The 12,520-nt window shown below is 46.4% G+C and overlaps 1 protein-coding gene across 3 annotated transcripts; it reads right to left on the reverse strand.

Moving 5' to 3' along the window:
• Window positions 1-2,720: 2,720 nt before the first annotated feature.
• LOC125528954 (BTB/POZ domain-containing protein POB1-like) lies at window positions 2,721-7,524 on the reverse strand. Of its 3 annotated transcripts, none has more exons than XM_048693371.1 (6): window positions 7,012-7,524; window positions 5,539-5,667; window positions 4,624-4,742; window positions 4,468-4,531; window positions 3,861-4,140; window positions 2,721-3,779 (listed from the first exon to the last, which is right to left on the reverse strand). In XM_048693371.1, exons 1-6 carry the CDS (start codon window positions 7,256-7,258, stop codon window positions 2,969-2,971), a joined length of 1,650 nt encoding a protein of 549 aa, XP_048549328.1. In that variant the 5' UTR covers window positions 7,259-7,524; the 3' UTR covers window positions 2,721-2,968. The 3 variants fall into 3 exon arrangements, with proteins under 3 accessions (XP_048549328.1, XP_048549331.1, XP_048549329.1); XM_048693374.1 differs by having other exon boundaries at window positions 7,048-7,523; XM_048693372.1 differs by having other exon boundaries at window positions 7,039-7,523.
• Between the last annotated feature and the right edge of the window lie 4,996 nt (window positions 7,525-12,520).

The following is a 12,520-nucleotide window of genomic DNA, read 5'->3' on the forward strand; positions in this document are numbered from 1 at the left end:
CAAAACAAATGTATCCAATTTAGGCAGCATCATATTCTCATGAACATTAGAATCGTTACCAAGAAACGAAAGTACCTGATAATTCAATTGGCGTGCGCGAGCTCTAGTAATTGGTCCAGTATGTATAGCAGCAGGGGCTGTGGGTGTAACAATGGTATTAATGTCCTCATCGGTATGATATGATTGGAACTAACCCGGACTGACACTGTTTTCAGCAGAACTACCGTGGTGTACCATTTTTCGTATAACTCCAAGCAATGAAATCTGTCATATCATGTTGCGAGAGTGGAATTGAAAGAATCCGTTGTATATCGATGGGCCACATTGTTTGTCTAATCATATCTTCATCCCAATTATTGGAAACAAGATCAATGAGGTCACCTACCATAGTTAACAGTTGTCTCGCCTTAGGCGTTACAACTTTCCTAATGGCACAACTTGGGATCCAAGCGTATTCCCAAATATTGATATTTTGTCCATTCCCCACTCGCCAAATATAACCATGTTTCACGGAGTTTGTGCCTGCCATAATGCTTTGCCAGGTAAAAGAAGATCCTTTCCTTAGCTTGGAATTCAATAAATCACCATCGGGGTAGTACTTAGCCCTTAGGATAGAGGCACACAAGGAACCAGGATTATCTAGAAGACGCCATGTCTGTTTAGCGAGCAAGGCCAGGTTGAAAGAGTGAATATCACGGAATACCATTCCTTCTTAATTTTTGGGTACGCACATTTTTCACAAGGACATCCAATGCATTCTCTTTTGATTCTCCTCGTCTCCCCACCAGAAACGCGCTATCGCGTCAATGATTCCTTTACAATTTTTTAGGTATTTTAAAGACCGACATTGCATAGGTGGGTATGGCTTGGATCAGAGCCTTGAGCAAGATCTCCTTTCCCCAGCAGATAGTAAATTTTCCTTCCAGACACTAATTTTCTTAACAATACGTTCAATCAAAAATTGGAAATAGTCTGTTTTATCAATTCCCACATTTGCTGGCAAACCCAAATACTTATCACTAAGAGCCTCCATCAATATATTCAGCTTTATACACAATTGTTCTCTTAATTCCACCTTTGTGTTAGGGCTGAAGAAAATGTTGGATTTTTCAACACTTACCAATTGTCCCGAAGCCTCACAATATAGTTCTAGCACTGCTTTCAGAGCTTCCGCACTGTGTTGGTTGGCTTTCATAAGAATCAATGAATCATCCACAAAGAGAAGGTTTGTGATAGGTGGAGCGTCTCTACAGACTCTTACTCCTGAAATTTTTCCATTTTCCTCCGCATGTGTAAGAAAGCGTTCAAACTCTTAGTGCACAACAAGAAGAGGTATGGTGACAACAGGTCTCCATGTCTCAAACCCTTTGTAGGCTTGAAGCTCTCACTTTTCTCCGCATTAATCCTTACTCTGTACTCGACCGTTGAGACGCATTGCATAATAAAATTTACCCAATCTTGACGGAAACCCAATCGCAACATAATTTCTTTCAAAGAAGGCCATTCAACTCTGTCATAAGCTTTGTGCATATCAAGTTTTATAGCGCATAAACCCTCTCTACCTTCTCTTTTATTCTTGAGTGTGTGAAAACATTCATAAGCTACTAAAATATTATATGTTAGCAGTCTGCCGGGTACGAAAGCACTTTGAGTTGGGCTAATAATATCTGGCAGGAAGACCTTCAACCGATAAGCCACCATTTTTGTAATTATTTTATATACAACATTACATAAGCTGGTCGGCCTAAATTGAGTTACTTTTTTCGGTGTATTAACCTTTAAAATCATCACGATCACAGTGTCATTTCAACCAGCTGGAATAGTGCATGCATTGTATTGATTGCTTGCAAAACCTCCTTAATTAGGTCGTCCTCTAGCATGGATCAAAATCTTTTATAAAAGATAGCATGAAGTCCACCACTTCGCATGGTAATTGATAAGAGATGGGAGTTAAAATAAAATAACTGGACAATCCGTCACATGGCTTGTCAATGAACGCACACAATATAAGATTTGGGTTTTCAATTCATGGCTAGTATGCTTTTCTTTTTAAGCACCCCAAATATAATAATAATTACATCGAGATCTCTGGACCATCAAATGTTCATTGATGCCGTCAAAACAAGCCACTGACGCATTGTTTGTCGGTGCTCTCATAGTGAGTTGGCCTGACCTTATTAATGACAGCCAAAAAGTCTTTGTACACGTTGTCACCACTCTATCAAAGCTGGACTAACCTTGTTGATGAGGGCCGAAAAGTTTTCGTTCACATGTCCCTAAGAACCAATGCCTTGAAGCGATAAACATCATCGTTGAACCCTTGAATCCATCAAAAGAATCTAATATCAAACCTCGTCATCACATATGCACAATGTGAAAGCCTAACCTCACTGTCTAGCATATGCACGATGAGAAAACCTAAACTCACCGTCTAAGGAGCTGGCAAGAATTTACAGCAAAACTTCATTTAATCCGTTCCAACGAAATTAAAAAGGATCAGAGCCTGAAAGATTCGACTTAAAAGAAGAAACACCGTCATCTGTCCGAGCGTCGCCCTCCTTGGACTAAAACCCTAGCATCCCTAGCATATCTACTAGCAAGAACCAAGCCTCCCCACCAGCAGCAATTTAGCACATGGTCTTTGTGACATCTATTGTCTAAACGGCCCTACCAGCGCGTGTAGGAAATCTAACAGACTGCAAATTCAACTCATCTGAACATGTTCAGAATGTAACTTTGATTCTCGGTGTCAAATCTTCAGTTTCCAAAGTTCAAAACTAAATGCATAACATGACAGTCCTCTTTTTATGTAAAACAAAGGATTTGGCTTCTCATTTCAGAAGTGTCTATTTTGGCACAGAGTAATAACATGTTCGAATGACACAAGATTTTCCACACTGAGGCCCATCGTTGCACGAACTGAGGTGTGAGCAAGGACAGATGAGGTTAGTAGTGCGCCAAGCACCAACTAGAGTTGCTTTATGGTCAATTCTGCTCTCAGATGTAGTACCCCATTGATGAAGAAGAGGCTATCATCAGCCATAAACGACGGCCAGGGAATTGCGAAGAGATTGCGGTAGCCAACCGCCTTTCCACCAGTGAAGGTGTAGCAGCCCTTGTACTTACTGACAAACTCACCCGATGGCCTTGTCCTTGCAGCAAACTCGTAGTCCACGGTAACACTCGTTGAGCCTTTCTCTTGCATCCCCAAGAAGAGACCAAAGCAGTGGAAAGCGCTTTGCTGATCCATGTTGCAATGTGCTGAGAGGAAGAATCCCTGTCCAGCAAGATGGAATGCTTGCGAGTAAATCCGCCCAGATGGGAATAGTCGGCCACACTCCTCGCGCTTCAGATCCAAGTATGCTATGCATTGAGGATACGGTCGGTCAAATTCCACCACCTTAAGTGGGCGATATTTGTAAGCTCGTTCAGTATATTTCCTAGAGGTCAACACATCTGTAGCAAGGGCGCGCTGTCGATGTGGTGCATCAGCTTTGTACAGGAGTGCATCAGTGACACTTTTAGTTGCTTGCTCATTATCCAAATCACTGCATGCAAGGACCTTCCGCAACTTCCTGCAGGTCATATGAGAAAACCTAACAAGTGGCAGCAAACGAGTCCCCAAGACTTCACGTCTTTCTTCCGTTCTTGAGTATTGAGCACGAGCCCATTTGATCACGAAGTCATAGACTGCGTCCTCTGATGCCACCTGAAGGTCATTACTACATAAGATGGCTTCAATCCCAGCAAGGGGGATGTTCATCACTTCATCCTGAAACCTGAAAAGAGGAAGCATTCCTTTAGTTCAACAATGTTATTTCGACAATTTAGTTGGCTCTCTAAATAAAGAGACCACCCACTTAGTCAAATCCTTGTATTTGTTGGCGAGGAATTCCTTGGCAGCATCAGTCAGTGGCTGAACTGCTGCAGCCATTGAAATGCTGGAAGGCAGATCTAGATAGAGAAGTGCAGATTCTGTGGTCATAGGTAAGCTTCTTAGTAGTTGACTGCAGTGTCTCATGCAAGAAACAACTTCAAATTTGTCAGACATCATCAAGATATCAAGCAGAAGGGTTGGCTGATTGGTCGTCAACTTTCCACTGTAAATAAAACTTAAAAGCTCCATAAGGGCACTTTCCTCTGTTCCAAGTAGAAATACAACAATCAGACACAAGGTAACTGTTAGCTCGAAAGCAAAAGAAAAATATATTTGCAAAATGGTGGGGTATAGACAATTACTCCCTCCGTCCCATAATATAAGAGCGTTTTTGACACTTGTGTAGTGTCAAAAACTACTCTTATATTATGGGACAGAGGGAGTAACTTGCTAGCTGAACTGAAAAATTAATCATGGATAACCTCATTGACAATGATCATGTCAGTACTACAAAATCGATCATTCAAAACATTAAGCAAAACTGTACAGCAGCTAGGACAGAAAATGTCCTAAAGGAGCTCCCGAATTACCTGAAGCAGTTATTCTAAGAGTTGCATGCCTCTGGTCGGATTCTTTCATGCCATTTGAGAAAAGCTAACAAGATGAAAGTTATGACACTGTTAGCTAGATAACAGTAAATAACTACACTGCACAATGAACTCATTTTACACATAAATTAAATCTACCTTGTAAAAGAAGGGACTTTTTGCAGCTAGAATCGCAGAGCTGATATATATAGACTTCACTCTCAAAACCTGATTGCACTCCATATTCCAGGATGAGTCACTGCTTTCTCCATCCTCACCTGATACAAACAACAAGGTCCAATGAAGCAGAGAACAAACGGCCACATAGGCATGTAGTATAAAGGAACAAATGGTGCACATGATTCACATCTTTTATATAGACAAGGATATGATGCTTTGGAGCACAACCAAATGGGGAGCATAGTGACAGTGTATTGAATCATATGACTTATCATTAACAACATGGTGCACAAACTTCAGAGATCTGGTAGCTTCAAAAGTTAAAAGTACATTTGTCCACAAGTACAACAATTGTACAAAAGTTTACTTACAGTTATGTCAGAATTATATCCAACAGAAGTATAATCTATCCAACATAACCCAATTGTTCCACAATTAGGTGGGGCAGAAAGAATCAAGTAATCAAGCTCATATAAATCTCAACCAATCAATAGTAAAGTGAGGCATTTAAAATGATTACCACATGTCTAATATTATCAATGCAATGGGTGGCAGAAAGGCTTCACCGGTACCAGCATGTCTCCACAGTTTCAATACAAAGGAATGAATTACTCGCTCTGATACATTGTGCCATCAACCAACTCTAAAATCACATATGATCAGTACCAATGATTGCTACGCATAACAGTTCTCCAAGAAATAATTTTAATTATCTGGCATAGGTGCACGGAATTCTGTATTTATGTGTTAAATTTGCTGAACCTGACTGCCATATACTACCTCTGTACCAAAATATAAGACGTTTTTGTAGGCTAAACTAGCCGAAAAAATCTCTTATATTTTGATACGGTGGGAGTATTACGGAGTAATTAAAACATATTCAATTGTACTAACCATCTTGTCCAATATCAGGTGGAGATTCTTCTATCATAGCTACAGGCTCCTCGTTGGTTTCCTCATAGGTATCACGTTCATCTGCTTCAATTTTGATGTTTGCTGGTTCTGACATATACTTTCCACATTCTGGGGGCATGAAATGATAGCTGGAAGTCATTAAAAATGGAAGGTATTGCACTCTAGAATAAGAACATGATTAAGAAAATGTGAATAGTAGAAGTGCATTAGCATCAGATCGTCATGACAGAAACATATTCTGATAAAGCAAAGCAAGACTACAATAGTTTCATACGACAATGACAGAAAAAGATCCAAGCAATAAAGCATAAATCCTAATAACAATTGAGGCCCATGAACAAGCATTAATGATGAATGCCTAGACTGCACATTCAGAGCGAAGTTGGATGCAAGCAAAATATATTGGGTACACGGAACTTTTCATGGGACACTAATAGAATGCCATATACTTCCTATGTCCACGTTTATTAGGCCAGAGAACCAGCGAGCCACGTCCGGTCTTAATTAAGTACAGATTTCGCAGGTTCCGTTGCTCGTTCCGTCCACTGATTTAGGGAGATAAATCTCCAGCCGCTACATGTGCGAGGTAGGCGAAATGGTTTCGCTAATTAATGCCGCTAACCCATGTGTTCTAACAGGGCCAATTCAAAACTGAGCAACTACACGCGTGGTGCCTTGGTCCCAGCACTTCGCCCCGGTGGCCTAATAAACACAGACAGAGGGAGTAACTAGTTAAGAGTAAGAACTTCTAACTTCATTACTGTTCCATCCTCCCCTTAATATACCCTCTTTCATGCTTACTTTACTCAAATATAGAAACTTAGAAGCATTATGTAACACGTAAAACCCCTGTTAGCCCATTACAACGAATGCATGCTCAGCTAAATGAGACATTGGACAACATCTGGCCGTGCTATTCATCAGGCAATAACCAAACTAACTTTTGTCCATAGTTTATATACAACTTATTGCATCTACTGGGCTTGAGGCTGGTTCAGTTATGGTGCACAATGCTCTTTGTAAATTCAGGATCATACTAGGAGCAATGTCACAGAGTTTTCTTCTTCTGCGGAATTAAGAGTTGAATAAGATCCTGCAAATAGAGTCATCTCTTAAACTCCGCCCACCAAGGTCATGTCCTGAACACCACGTTGCTGAGAAGATCATATACTGTGGCTAAATTTCCGTGCGGCAACAACTGAGGAAGGCAAAGAGCTGGGAAATCATAACTTCACTTCGATCAAAAGGAAAAGCTGCCTCGTCATCTTTCTCCCACCTTATACGGTTATACCAAACGTAAGCCTTTTGATACCTAAATCCTCAACAGGCAATCAAAACAAATCAGCGGGAAAAGCAAGTAGTACTACCTCCATTTCGCAACTCCCCACCCACCCGCTGTCAAATCAGTACGAATGCAAATTCAAACCCACCCACGCCCAAATCGGACCGTACCGAAATGATGACGAGACGTAGGCCAACCTTCCCCACCTTTGTCGCGGCGGAGGTCCTCCCTGCGGCGCTTGCGGTGGCGCGCCCAGTCGGCGATGGACGAGCACCCCTCGCCCGCGGCGCCCTTGGCCCCCGGCGCGTCGTCCCCGGCGACGATCTCGATCCGCAGGACCCGGTCGGAGAAGTTGACCGAGTTGAAGGCGAACTCGAAGCTCGGGCCGCCGCTCGCCCGGGAGAAGTCCGGGTCCATCCCGACCACCGCCACCCCCTTCCTCCAATCCCAATACCAACACCAATCCTTATCCCACCACGTCCGCCGCCTCACCTCCGCGGCCGCGCGGCACACATCCTCGCCGCCGTCGGAGCCGGAACCCTAGCCGGAGAGAAGGTTCAGAAGGCCGCTTCCCAGAAGCGGGGGCGTGGGGGACAAGAGTGAGACGGAGAAGAGAGAGGCGCGGCTGTGTGATTGGGAGGAAAGCAGAGGGTGGTAAGTGCGAAACGGGTGCGACGATTTGGGTGCAGGGACCGGCAGGCCGCTTAACTAGGAGGCGTGCGCCGTGGGTCCCGGGTGTCCGCGGGCCACGTTTCTCACGCGTGGGTCCGGCGCGTCAGCGGAGGGTGAGGGTCTGGTCGGCGTCGGCGTCGCGATTCTGTGCCTTGCTTCGCTCGCGACGTGACCTGTGTTGCGTCTTTCCTTTCCTTTCTAGACTGGAGTGAGTAGAGTTGGGTTGGTTGCGGTTAGGAAGGGGGGACGCAGGCAGGCGGCAGGCCGACGGGGAGGACGCCAAAGCTTGCGGTTTGGAGGGGGTGGGTTTTGGTGTCACGGGGTTTTCCCCTTGATGAGTAATCATCATCATTTTCTCGTGTACTTTCGTTGTGTCCATGAACATGCATGGAGCATGATTTGGGCAGCTGGGATTTTTGTGATTAGAGAATGAGGGTATCGTATTGGACTTTGAATTGTTAGAGCAACTCGGTTTCCTGGGTGTATTTTACCTTGCAACCAATCAAAGCCTTAGGCCAGCTTCAACAGAGTGACCCAAACGAACATGAATTCTGTTCATTTTTTATTTGTTTGGATTGACAAAACAGACAACGGACACAAAACGGACATGCGAACATGGACGGTGCACCCAACGGTGCTACCGCATTTGGATGCCCTTACCCAACTGTCGCTCGAGGAGGAGAACATCAAAGAGGTGCCTGCCTGATGCAAAGGGAGCACCGCACCTGATGCGGATGATGTTCTCCGACGTGAATACGACGTGGACAAACACCACCGAGCCCGTCAACGATTCAATTGTCGGGGGCCGCGGCGACGGAGGCCTCGAGGCCGATGAGACTGGTCGGAGGGGGGGCCGTCGCGCTACGTGCCTCCTCTGTCTCCCATCGACGTGAAGATATTATTGCGGTTCATGGGTGGATGTGTGGGCCAGGAGGGAGAAAAAGGAGGGAAGAGAGATAAAAAGGTGGGTAGGTGATGGGCTAGGCCAGACAAAGAGGACACAGACGGACAGCGCACGGTGTCCGCTTCGGATGACCCAATTTTGAGACAGAAAATGAGTCCGAGAACGGACACAAAGTGAACTCTGCATTGAGTTGCGGTTTTTTGTCTCCACGGACTCAAACGAACGCGGGCGGACGAAATGGGTCGGACACATCTGCAGACGGTGACCGGTCGTACCCCATAATCCACCTCCAACGACCATAGTAGTCATTTCACGATTTGCATTTTCATACAAAAGCATGCAACGACATGATCTATGTACCAACTACACTACTCGTCCTCCTCATCGGAGATGTTGATGAAGTTCGTGTCGGAGTCGTCAGCCTAATGGTCATTGGCGGTTGGGCGCACCTCCGGCTCCGCCTCCTCTTGCTCCTTGTCGGCCCAGATCTCGTTGAGCTTCGTGTCTGCCTAGCGGAGGAAGCAATGGTTGGACTCCACCTTCGCCTCCGACTGGATGGAATCGAGGGTGGCTTGTTGCTCCGTCGCATCCTCCGCTTGGGCCACCTCGAACTTCGCCAGCGCATTGACCATGGCGAAGCCCGCAGCCGAAGGCGTATGATCTGCCTCCTCTGCCTTCGAGTCATCCATGGTCGTCTGCTCCTCCTCCGGCTCCGACGAATCTAGAGACATGCCGACTGCGATCTGAGCTTCGCGCCTGGCCTGGATCTCCTCCAGTTGCTGCAACCGCTGCTCCGGAGTGAGCATGGCATAGATGGTGATCCTATGCCTGGCCATGGCTAGCGGCTAACGACGACCGTACTAAAGGTGGCGACGCTAGGGAGGGAAGAGGGTAGAAATGCAGACGGGGGACGGGGTTGAGCTGCTGCCTCCGGCCTAAATAGCCAGACTTAGTCCCTCTGGCGGCACGCTGGAGCAGAGCCACGCGGCGCCATGAATGCATTCTCACCGAAAAACAGAGGAGACGCCCGTCGAACCAATGGTTTATGCGTGTGTCCGCGTGGGCCCTTGTTAGAATAAATCCGAGGCATACCATTGATCATCCGAGGACCAAGCAATCATACGAGCACGACACCGAGATTTGTTAACGAGGTTCACCGATATGGCTACATCCTCGGGGCCTGACTATGGGCGCTCCTCCCCATGACACCGCTACAATACCGCACCCGGTCGCCCTGGACACCGGCACATGCCGCCTGTTTCCCCTGCGTTCCGGTGCTATTATGTTGGCATAGGTTACATCGTGTGTCTATCCCGCTATATATGAGAGGCCTAGGATACAAGTGTCCTATTAGGACACGACTCCATATCCTATGTAAACACAATACTACTCAGAGTCCAACTGTAACCTACCTTGTACACAATATTCGACACAACCTAACAAACTCCACCTTGGCGAATATTCTCCACCACCCTGAATCTGTCAATGCGTCAAACTTCCATGTACATTGGACTTGAGTTTATTCCATGAGTACCGCTGCTACTCCAAAGACTTCATATGACTCCACCTGCAACTTGTAGTCCCTTCTTTTCTTGACCACGGTCAACGCTCGAGCAAAATTAAGTTCCTTGTTACTCTAGTTTGTGCTCCCAACTTCCAGAGTATCCATCCAACGTCATCACACACTGATCACTGACCTGCGTGAAAGTGAACAACTCACATATTGGGTGTCACACATAAGAGTTACCTGAACTCAACATCACCGTTCTTTTCTCGATCGCCTGTCTGAAACTTGAAGGAATTTCACCATTGCTTGTAATCATCCCGAGTCAAATTCGCAGTTGTCTCACCACATGTATGATCACCAGAGCCCTGGCCCGTCTTCATGCCCCGTGCTAACTGCACCCCTCGCTGCTATTACCGCGTCGAGCCTCCGCTGTCCCGGCCGAGTCTCAAGGGTCGCGAACCCACACCACTCAACCCCCACTGCAGAGTACCACCGATCATCACCGACTGATGACGAGTTTCACGCTTCCATCAGACCACTGGGCTCCAGTCCAAATTACGTGTCACTCGCTTTTCCCGCTGAATAGGCTTCGATTCTTTGGATCCTTACATCGTAGCCCCTCAATCCAGCTCCACCTTCAACATGACTCCATGGTAGATGAGCAATCCACCCTCGCGCCCCGTCGACTTCAAGCTCTCATGTGCACCATCTTGAATCAACCCCGCGCCATAGTCTTGTCGAAGCCACACAAGCCCTCAGGCCTGCGCCACGTGTTTCCACGCCCCAGAAGTCGGTCACCATCAGCATCACGCTCCTATGTCGTCTTTGCTGATCCCACCATCGTCTTCTGTATCAACCGACTCGCGTCGATCCGTCAGACTGTTTAGTCCGACCCAGCCAAACTTATTCGACTGCAACGACACGCTCCAGACTCCTCAAGCCTTCATCGTAACCAACGCCATCCATACACAGAAGTGTACCAGCAAAGAAAACCCAAAGCACAATCCTTCATAGCCTTCCCGCGTGAACACCAAAGGAGATTAACAAAGCAAGCCAAGCTCCTAATTGACCACACGTACGTAGCTATTGAACGAGCCTCTCTATTTCTTTCATGATAGCATCCCGGTCTTGACTAGTCTTCGTGTCAATTTTTTTCCCAAACAAATCACGTGTCGTTTCAGGTTTTGCATGCTCCAGCGATAAGCATCAGTAGTTGCATGAGCCTCCGCAACGCGTCAAACTGTGTCCTGCCCGCACAAGCCTCCTGCGCGATTGGCGTTGCGCTGCCACTTCACGCGCGCCTCGCTCCAAGCGCATGGCCACCGTACAGCTGCTTCTGCCACCCGTGCGCACCTCGGACTGCACCGACTTGTGTCCATGTTCCTTCGATCAATTGATCTCGCTGAGACCGAGTCAATCTGAAACACCACGACACGCACCTGCTCGATCCGATCTCGTCGGGTATTTTCGCCCCAAAACACGCCGCTTGTACACGCTCGCCCGATCGATCCACTGAACGATCGCCGCATGTTTCGACTGCTTGCATGACCGTCTGATTTCCGCTACTCGCCGTGATTGCTCAGCGCCTTGACGTCTTTCCATCGATCTCAACCATGCTCAACACAATACCGATCAAAACATCAAACCTGCCTCTGAATCGACAATCCATGATCTCCAAACAACCTAGCTCATGATACCACTTGTTAGAATAAATCCAAGGCATACCACTGATCATCCGAAGACCAATCAATCATACGAGCATGACACCGAGATTTGTTAACGAGGTTCACCGATATGGCTACATCCTCGGGGCCTGACTATGGGCGCTCCTCCCCATGACACCGCTACAATACCACACCCGGTCGCCCTGGACACCGGCACATGCCGCCGGTTTCCCCTGCGTTCCGGTGCTATTATGTTGGCATAGGGCCGGCCCTAGCATCTTAGAGGCCCTTGTGCGAACTTCTGAATTCCACCGGCCATGGGCCCTCGCCTTGGCACGGCTCTGACTGCCACGACTATCACCAATAATGTTGTGGCAGGTGTGTAGTGGCTGCGACCCGTCGAAAGAACCGACAACGAGATTCATCCAACGAGAAAAATCATTGGTTGCATGGTGCCTAATTAGTGGAGTATTGCATACTTTTTTTAGCTTGAATCGGAGTATTGCATGATGCATGGGGCCTAATTAAAGGAGTGTTGCATGATTTTTAATTTTGTGGAAAGGAGTATTGCATGCTGCGATTCATACTTGCCAAACTAAATGGGATTTTTGGGTGCATGGAATGGATACACATCTCACACTGCATAGATCCGGCATTAATTGAGATCGATAATCAAGGATATTAGTGTTGGAAATATGCCCTAGAGGCAATAATAAATTAGTTATTATTATATTTCATTGTTCATGATAATCGTTTATTATCTATGCTAGAATTGTATTGATAGGAAACTCAGATACATGTGTGGATACATAGACAACACCATGTCCCTAGTAAGCCTCTAGTTGACTAGCTCGTTGATCAATAGATGGTTACGGTTTCCTGACCATGGACATTGGATGTCGTTGATAACGGGATCACATCATTAGGAGAAT

The sequence above is a fragment of the Triticum urartu genome, unplaced genomic scaffold (assembly GCF_003073215.2).
Source record: "Triticum urartu cultivar G1812 unplaced genomic scaffold, Tu2.1 TuUngrouped_contig_5235, whole genome shotgun sequence".
NCBI classification, from domain to species: domain Eukaryota; kingdom Viridiplantae; phylum Streptophyta; class Magnoliopsida; order Poales; family Poaceae; genus Triticum; species Triticum urartu.

What these genes read in the sequence shown, in the direction of transcription:
- LOC125528954 (XM_048693371.1), bottom strand. Translation starts at nt 7,258, where the DNA reads ATGGACCCGGACTTCTCCCGGGCGAGCGGCGGCCCGAGCTTCGAGTTC. An exon ending in TACGTCTCGTCATCATTTCG is followed by an intron (nt 5,668 to 7,011) that starts GTACGGTCCGAT and finishes TCATGCCCCCAG; the next exon opens with AATGTGGAAAGTATATGTCA. An exon ending in TCTTAGAATAACTGCTTCAG is followed by an intron (nt 4,141 to 4,467) that starts GTAATTCGGGAG and finishes TACTTGGAACAG; the next exon opens with AGGAAAGTGCCCTTATGGAG.